Source organism: Centroberyx gerrardi, chromosome 17, assembly GCF_048128805.1.
Source record: "Centroberyx gerrardi isolate f3 chromosome 17, fCenGer3.hap1.cur.20231027, whole genome shotgun sequence".
NCBI classification, from domain to species: domain Eukaryota; kingdom Metazoa; phylum Chordata; class Actinopteri; order Beryciformes; family Berycidae; genus Centroberyx; species Centroberyx gerrardi.
Window position 1 is genome coordinate 11,743,563 of NC_136013.1, and position 9,789 is coordinate 11,753,351.

The 9,789-nt window shown below is 41.6% G+C and overlaps 1 protein-coding gene across 1 annotated transcript; it reads right to left on the reverse strand.

Annotated features, from left to right (window-relative positions):
* Positions 1 to 8,838: 8,838 nt before the first annotated feature.
* On the reverse strand, positions 8,839 to 9,474 carry LOC139920230 (uncharacterized). Its single transcript, XM_071910188.2, has one exon. It carries the CDS (start codon positions 9,472 to 9,474, stop codon positions 8,839 to 8,841), a length of 636 nt encoding a protein of 211 aa, XP_071766289.1.
* Positions 9,475 to 9,789: the final 315 nt, after the last annotated feature.

A 9,789-nucleotide genomic window follows, 5' to 3' on the forward strand; every position in this document is an offset into this window, starting at 1 on the left:
GTTATAAAAATAACTAGGAGAAAGGAGTGAGGAGGCAGTACCACCATCCATACCTCTCACTAAAGACATGAACATACAGTAGCAATCTATGGAGTGAAATAGACAGAAGAGATGAATATGCTGCACAGTAAGTTTAAAATACAAATGACTCAATGTTGTCATCTCTCTGTGGCAGTCTTTAATGTTTTTCTATGGAGAAGAATAGAATGGTTAACCGCTTTGGGATAAACAGGATAAAGTAATTGAATATAAAAATCCTACTATTTTAAAGACAGTCATTTTCTTGTTCTTTCAGCCATATCAGGAAATGCAATTTGCTGAAGATCACCTGCAGCAGATTTTGATTCTTGATCTTCAGAACTCCTAACTCAAAACTAATGGAAATTCAAAATTGTGAGAAAATGCCCAAATCAAATTTGGTGGAATTTCCCTTTAGTATTATTGATTCCATAGAAGGAAACCCAGTCCATACTATTCTGACACCTTACATTCTGGCAGAACAGCACCTTTTAATGCGGTACAGCAGGGTAATTCACAAAGACTTGGTCTGGGAAAACGTTCACCAATTTCACAGTGAACCCTGCAACCATGAATCCTAGTACTACTGATCTAAGAGGTGTGACATTCCTCACAGCTCCAGCCCCGTCCTGCTCCCCCATCAGGCATCGGAGCACAGGAGAGGAGAGCAGCTACGACCAAGAGACAAAAATAGGGTGGAGAGGGATACAAAGACTTCAGTGAAGACAACAGGACAACAGCCTCTACAGTGAAGCAATAGTGAATTTAAATGTGGGGGGTTTCATCCCAAAATGTTATATACCCATTATGATAGAAATCTTCCTGAAATTCATCAGTCAGTATTTCAAAATTATAAGTTCTATAAGCAAAGGCATTAAGATGGGAGAATGGTGGGTGCAGATCCCCCTCAGACTGTTTCTGTGCTTTACATTTATACCAGCGACCATTTTGGAAGAGTAGGCATCAGTTTTTTTCAAAATCTCATTTTAGAATGAAACTTTTCATTTTGTCATGGAGCATGATCGCTGACCTTAATCAACATTCATAGGAGGAGGAGGAGGCAATTCTGATGAAAAGGGCTCCAAAAGGGTGAAATGTTTGAAGGATGGTGATCAGCAGTGACACTTAATGTGAAATCCCATAAATCTTGATCGGCCTTCCCAGCAGTTTGAATTTGAATACATTTAGGATCATAACCACAACAGACAGGTTGATCAAAAGATATTGATCATATTGACATAGACAACCTAAATGTGCTGTAGTAGACTGTTGGGCCTTAAACACCTAAATCAAATTATGATTGAAAACCTTCAATATTCACATTTATGCAAAATTAGAAATAGTCTTTCCTGGCATACAAAGAAAATATCAAATCAGCATCCATACACTTCTACAGTGAAAACTGAGATGACTGTATTGTGTATTCAGGAGCATTCAGCAAATTTCTGCTTTGTGTTGAGAATGCACTATAGTTAGTGGTTCAGTAGTTATCCATTCCTTTATTCTCGACTCCATTAGTGGTTACCGTAGCAGCTCTTCCTGACATCCACCAGAGACACTTCAGAAAAAGGTCTTTGGGGTCCAACATCACAGTCAGCTATTGGTTCTATAAGAACATGACAGCATGACATACAGTGAAAATATCACAAGTCAGTCACACACAAACTCTGCATAGAAAGAAAACCTGTTAGATTTGCTTGGTTCTTGAACCAACATTTTTTAAAATGTCAACTAATGACCCACATAATCCTCCACATCAAGGTGTTTGCCTTGGCAAATACAAATTTAAAAATGTCAGGATAGAGAATTTACTAGTGGTGAAACTGTTTGAATTTCCAAGGTTAGATGAAAATCGTCATACATATTCATGCATATATGTTTGGTTTGGTAACATAATTTACTGTTTTATCTTTTTAGAGCTGCCTCCAGTACATGATACTGGCCCTGCGGCTGCCGATCCCCCAGGCATCATATCTAAGCTAGTTTATCATGTTTCCAGATGCTGCAGCCTTACATGCCAGCAGCTGTGTGGATTGTGCCGAAATATACCCAGAAGGCTCAGTAGGTGCGGTGAATGTCATTTGTCTTTTGCTCTCTGTCCCACATTCTACTCTCATCCCTCTCTCTCTCTCTCCAAACCATCCAAGACTCTATTCCTCTCACCCATCTTTCAATAGTACACTCCTCCTTTTCCTCCTCCCTCTCTCCGTCTATCCCTCCTGTCATTTCTCACCTCATGCCTACAGCTTCTCCCCCCTCCTGCCCACAGCACCATGCTTACACTTTACGGCTCCACTCTTCCTCCCTCCCGTCAGCTATCTCTCCATCCAATTCTGGCCTCCCTGCATTGGCTTCCCGTTCATTTTCGCATTGATTTTAAAATTTTACTGTTGACCTTCAAGGCTTTACATGACCAGGCCCCTGATTATATCAAAGATCTACTAACACCTTATGTGCCTGGGCGCCCTCTTAGATCGGCTGATAGTGGCTTTCTGGTCGTTCCCAGAGCCCGGCTGGTGACTAAGGGCTATCGGGCTTTTGCAGTCCGGGCCCCCAAACTCTGGAACGAGTTACCTGCTGAGATTAGGTTTGCTAAATCTGTCACTGCTTTTAAATCTCTTCTTAAAACATTCTTTTTTAAGAAAGCTTTTATCTCTGTGTGAATTTTATTATTATTATTTTTTTTATTATTTCATTTTACTCACTTATATTGTATTATTATTGTTTTATTGTATTTTATCCTTTTGTGAAGCACTTTGTAACATTGTTAAGAAAAGTGCTATATAAATAAATGTTATTATTATTATTATTATTATTATCCATCCCTCTTGGCATGTTTCCCTGCAGCCCTCATTGTCTCCATAACCCTGACCCTCTGTCCTGGATCCAGGATGATGTAATTCCAACCTGTCACTTACACAACAGGCCACCTCACTGACAGCCAGCCAGGATAATGATGTTGCCTGCCATGGCCCGCTCTGCTCTGTCTACTGATCTTCCTGGACCTGATTGGCCCATACAATCACTCACATCCATCCATCAGGCCCGTCTGCGGCTACTAATGCATATATATAACAAGCACTCTCAGTAAAATGTTGCGTTTCCAATACACTAAACATATCCATTCACAAATACCCCCACCCATTTGTGTGTTTGCATGTATACATGTACACACACATACACACACACATCTATATATATATATATATATATATATATATATATATATATATATATATATATACACACACATTCACATAATGTACACACTGTGTAGTATAATGGTAATCCCTGAAATGAAGAGTGAAGCCTGTATTAATCCGAGGATTTGCATGGTTTCTGGTGTGGAAGAGAAGAGTGGCTTGGATCCATGATTAGCATTTTTGTGTATGAATATGTCAAGTTTGTGTGCTCGCGGGTCTGTAAGCTCCAAAAATAAAACATAATCGAGGATGTTCTACCTTTCTAATTCCCCAGATGCTCAGATCCCCCTGTCTAAAACCCATCTGCATGGGTAATGCGTTTTCCGTAAGTGAGCAACAGCAATCATGAGCTTAATGCAACTTCACAAATCCTGACTTGCAGTAATGAGCACTTGGAAGTGGGATATATTTCCTGTAATTCTGCCCTTTATATCTACTGTCTGAGCACATGGTGATCTAACCTCCATTTAACCAAATAAACCACTGAGACTCTGAAGGATGAGTAAACAAATATGCATGCACGAATGAACGAATTAATGAATGGAGGACACCATATGGCAACAAAACAAATACAATATATGCCATGATAAATGTGTGTAGGTTATGACTACTGTTTTTTTCAGTGTTTTCCTCTTTGTGGCCTGCAGCATCTTGTTACGTCGAGCAGCAGTTTTCTGCTGAACAGGCACTATCACTGCTGTGAGCTGCTGCAAGGTGACTCTACTGCTTCCTATACTAGCTACTACTGAGAGTGGAGGAGGTTTGACTTTGAAGCTCTTATAGGAAAAAAAATTGTCTTGGGGTCCCTCTTGGGATGTTTACCTATACCTCAGGAAGGTCGTCAGACAGAAACATTGCATACCTAAATACCGGTGTGTTTTTTTTTTAAGTATGTAGGCTAATCGTCTGGTTTCCTCTCTTCTTCATATTATTCCTTGTGGGGTCTGCACACAGTCAGTGTAGATGGAGATATCAAGGCTCATGTTCCTACCTTCAGAAGAAGTTTGCTGCCACTCATTCTTGTACAGTAGGAAAATCAACTTCCACAGACTTGCAAATTGCTCGAGCGAGCGATTACATCACAGTAAACACAAAGCTTTAATTTGGTTTTGTCCAATTTGGTCTGTTTTGTAGTTATTTCATTGTGTTGTTCCTGAGTTGAGTGTTTTCCATATCACTGCGCGACCCATGCTTACTGTCACCTGACATCTACAGGAAGAGATAAGTCTCCACCAGGAAATAACCATGTCGCCTTCAGTCTCATCCATGTCTTTTTTAATAGGGGCGTCTTTGTTATCCGGGACTGCAGTTAATTTTAAGATGGACTTAGACGAGTAAATGTTAAAAAACAACTAATTACATTTGGCATGCATTGTAAAATGATGGGGAGGGTGGTTAATATAAACTCGACCTAGACAGAAGTAAATGGGCTAAAATGACACCGGTTTCTCCTGTTTTAATTCCCACACCCGCACTACATTGTCTTCTCCCGCACTGTCACCAACAAACTCAGGTGTGCAAAGAACTTACACTGTTTTCTTGAGACGCTTCATCAAATTTCATTTTAACAGTTCATGGCAGAAATTCGCAAAGATACTTGAATTTTCTCTCCAGCTTCAGAGACCAAAGAACAAACACACCCTCTTCAACATTTCAGTCAGTTGCTCCATTTATTCGAATCATCCTGCCTATCTTTCAAAACCTGCTAAATGCTTAAATTTAAATCTATCCTCAAATATTTACTAGTCTTGTACATTTTAGCTCTGCAGTCAAGTAAATGATACTGTTAAGAGAAGTAGGCAACTTAAATAACTGTTAAATAAGTCTTAGCAAATGTGCACATAAACCTTAGCAAAACATTCATTCTTTCACTGCACAGCAGAAAGCTATAGCCTTTTAAAAAGCAATGTTAGTATCTCATGCAGGGTTGGGGTCAGTTGGCTTCCAGTACAGTCCAATTGACTTCCAATACAATCTAATTGACTTCCAGTTCAATTTGGGAAGTGGATTTTTTTTTTTTTTTCTGGAAGAAATTATTTGGAATTAAGGCTCTGTAATTTTTCAAATAATAGTTTCAATGTACATTTTGAATTGAAAGCAAATTGACTCCAAACCTGGTCTTATTGTTATGCAAGTTATGAATTAAACATTTTCTTAGTAGAATTTAACATAACATTCATACTAAAGTACAATACTACAAGTCTCGGTCAACAAAACATTTTCAGTGTTAAAGATTTAGCGTAAATAAAGATAATAAACACCTGATAGAAAAAAAAGTTCTGTGCTTATTCCAGTAGAACATGAATATTACTCTACCATACCACACATCACAAATAAACAAACACAATATATTAAGATATTCAAAGGATAAAAAAAACAACATCATAAAGCTGGTTTTGGACCTGTGGTTGGCCAGCATTTGTGTCCATAAAGGGCTGCAATGGTTTTTAGTTGTATGGTCCAGTTCACTATAATCCTTCAATAACGCATTTGTTGTTTGTTTGGATTTGAGGACTGAAATCTCTTGTAGCACAAGTCATTTGTCTGTTATTGGTTGAATTCATGTGACCCTTAGATGTAATTACAAAGACAGGCAAATAACTACAAGAGAATTTTTCTTATATTTATAGACTGTAGTGTTCCTCTATGGGTGCGTTTCAATACATACTTTGTAAAGTAAAGGGTTTATTTTCAACCACAGGTTCAAACAAGGTAGATGAGACTATAGTGTATATTCAGTGATGAGAAGAAACAGAAACACTTCACAATTAACATTACATTCATTCTGCAAGTGGGCCCAGAGATCTTTGGGAAATGTGGTCTTCTTTTTCATTCATAGAAAAACACAAAAGGTGCAGTTCCACAACAGTGCACGATTTTTTTTTTCAGCCCAGATAATGATGTTTCTGGATGAGGTCTATGATGGTCATGAGTTTACCAGTTTATCATCGCCTTCATCGTGATTATCATCATCATCACCATCCATTATCATCATTGCCAATGCACAAACATTGCATAAGGCATTATGAAAAGGCGTGGTATAGGCCAACAGTATATTCAGTTATAACAATAGTTATATACATAGGACCATGAATACATGTTTAAGGCCTACTAGACCTTTTTATTCAGTACAGATATTCTGCTAGCAACTCTCGTCTGACTATGGTTTGGTATAGATATATGCACACAGATGGCAAGCAGTAGATCCCATGGCCATATTTAATGCTTATATAAAGACTTAGTCAACATTCAATTATAAGGTCATCATGGCTATCATGTCGTATGCTGTAAAACCTATGCTGTAGGTCACTGAACTAAGCAGAGAATGCAACCCAAGTTAACACTGAACTTTGCCTGAAATGAATTGTATCCCCAATAAGCTTAGAAAAAATTATCCTTTAAGCCCTTATACTTAATTCTAAGCAAAAATTACCAGAGCTAACCAGTGGTCTCAATCTATTGTATTAACTATTGACTTGATTTGTGTATTTGACTATTCTAATAGCTCAGAATTCCCCTCATGGAAAGCAGCACAGATAGATAGATACCAAAGTGCACTCTCATTGCCATACATGCTTTTTCCAACTGATACCGTGCTGAGATTGAATTCCCTGCCTCCCTGCCATAACCTTCGATTGCCAAAAATAGATACCCCTGGTGTATTGACTGAGCTTTCTACGCACGCACACTCCGCTGAAGCGAGGGAGGGTTGGATAGATGAGTAGAGGAGCTACTTAGTCTTTCCTAATGCAAAGAAAAGAGAAATGGGTGGAAGGAGAGGAAATAGGACAAATAATGAGTGCGATCTTTTTGTAGAAATGAGGTCGCCTACATGGGTCACAGATAAAGTGCTGTGCACGTGAAGCATGATCATTGCCTAACGAGAACTAACTAACAGATTGATTGACAACAGGTTGTCAAAGTCACTCTCACGCTAGCTCTGTCTGTGGGACACTGGACAATAGGGAAATATGGAAGTGCACACATATCACTTGTTCAAACCCAACTCTTTTGGCATTGACACAAAAAAGATGAATGAAAATGCCTCGTCTAACTGCCATCCACAGTTTCTCTATTATTTCTTTCCTACAAATTGTTGATAAGAATTACATGATACCAGTGTAGCTACTGCACATCTTACTTGATGACCTGGTGTCATTCAGAGTGTCACTGTGATCTGCAAATTCACTCTGTCACTAAACAGCTTGCCAAAGCCATTGACATACAAATTACGTCACAACACCATGAAACAATCAGAAAAATGTGACGGTCTTCCTCTGCTTCCCTTGCTGATGCATGTGAGGCTTAGCCTAAGTGCAACGCCTAATCATCACATAAATGAGCAGGGTCAACAGCAAGCTTCTATCAATTATATTGTCAATTATATTGTTGTTCAATTATATTGACCACATAGTCCGTTCTAGTTCTTTTTAAATAAATGCAGCAGAAATGCGAGTTGTCCCTAAATCCTCCAGCACATACAGGAGACTCGTACAGCTGTCTAGCAGTGTCGTGGTTACAGTGCTCTGCTGGATACATTCTGAAGGTTCTTGGAAGAGAAAAGGGGATTGAGAGATGAGTGGTTGCTAGGTGACGGGATGAAAAGAGGCCACAGGTGGAATCGTCCCACAATCAACTCCTCTCCTCCTTTCTCTCGTTCCCTTGTTACCTGTCCTCCTCTTGGGAAGTGTAACAACTACTCAGGGGGATCCAGCTCTTGCTGCCAAAAACACAGGGTGCTGGAGTGGACCAGTGTTCTCGGAGAAGCCAAGGCACATTTTCTACATTTCATTGTCACCTAAATTCCCATCTGTGTATTTTCTCTCTTTCTGACTTCCTCTCTTTTCCCTTTCTTGCCCTTTCTCTGCTTGGGTTTATATAACAATGCAGCAATCCCCGTCACGTCTACCTCTTGTTCTCTTTCGTTGCCCTTCACTCCTCTCTTAATAGGTTGGGGAGGCAGATTGTTCAATGCTTTCCCTCTCTTTCTCTTCATCTCTTTTTTTTTTCTCTCCCACCCTCTCTCTTCCTCTTCCTGTCTTGCTCCGGTGAACCAGTCAATGTTATGTAAGCCTCGTTCTCTTCTGCATAAGTTAGGAGGTGCAGAGAAAATCTCTTGATAGCGTGTTACCTCACAGGCCAATCTTTTACCCCTCCTCCCACATCATCTGGGTAAAAAACTGTCATCCCTCACTCACATAAAAACATCTAGCAACCTTACATCCTGGATCTTACATCAATAATGGATCTCTCCTAGACACACAGATCTCGAACAAGACCTTGAGTATCTGTGAAAACATTGAAGACATAATGACATCTTGTACACATTACGGTGGTACAGTTTGATCAGTTTGCTAGCTAGAGAATTTCCTCAGAGATGCACCATTAGAGTCTGTGTGCTGACCAGGCAGCTCCTTACTAGCAATTGTGATAGTAGGCACTCTAAACACCCAGAGGACCAGCCTCAGGATACGAGAGCAGAGAGGTGGAAATTGGACAGCAGCCATGTCAATGAGTGAGAAAGAAGCTAAAGAATAGAGGTCTATCGTCCTTTTTTACGTAAAGCGCATCAGTAAAGCATTGGTAGAAAAAACACTGGAAACACAATCCTCTTGTTCTATTTGAGCTTCACAGGCCATGGGAGGCACGTGCGCAGTCCAAGCATGGAGGAGAAGACGATGGTGGGTCGGTGCTTCTTGAATCTCAGGCCCTTCTTAAGCCGCTGGCTGTTCTCTGCCACGTGCAGCTCCCCCTGCTGGGCGCCCCCGGAGATGCGCGACACCAGCTCCCCGTGAACCACCACCTCCTGCTCCGAGCGCACGAACACCTCCCTCAGCTCCTCCAGTCGCCGCTCCATCTCCCGGATGACGCGTTGGCGCTCCTCCACCTCCAGGAGGCGCCGCCGGGCCGCCTCGAACTCCATGCTGGAGCTGGGGGTGACGAGCTTGGAGGAGGGGGCCGTGGCCGAGGCCGACGCGGGCTCGGACCCGGCCAGCAGGGCCCCGGTCACCCGCCGGAAGTCTCCCATGGAGATGGAGCGCCTGGTGGCCGGGGAGGCCAGGGCCAGAAGAGCAGAGGCGGACGTAGAGGGGGGCAAGGCTAATGGGAGAAGAGGTGGAGAAGATGATGATGATGATGAAGAAGCATCTGGTGGGCGGAGATCAGGGTGTGGGTCCGCGTTGTTAATAGCTGCTGCCATGTCCTCTGTAGCCTCCTCATCAGGAGTGTCTGTGTGTCTTTGTCGTCCCTTCATGGCCAGTGTTGCTTCTGTTTCACTCTTCCTGTATGTATTGCTGCTGTCCTTGTTGTTGTTGTTGTTGTTGTTGTCGCTGTTGATGTTTTTCCGCTGTCTTCCCGTGTCACAGAGCAGCGAGGAGCCGTGCGGAGAGCGCGGAGAGCGTTGTGTGCAGTGATGCAGCCTGGGAACTGCTCCATTCATTAATAAGAGATCTGAGCCAGGCTTCTGCTGCTTCTGCGCCTGAGTGGTTGTGCTGGGGAGGAGCCTTCTGGCAGCTCATTGGCTGCTTGACTCATGACTATGTCAGCTGATGATTGCCGGTCTGCCTCT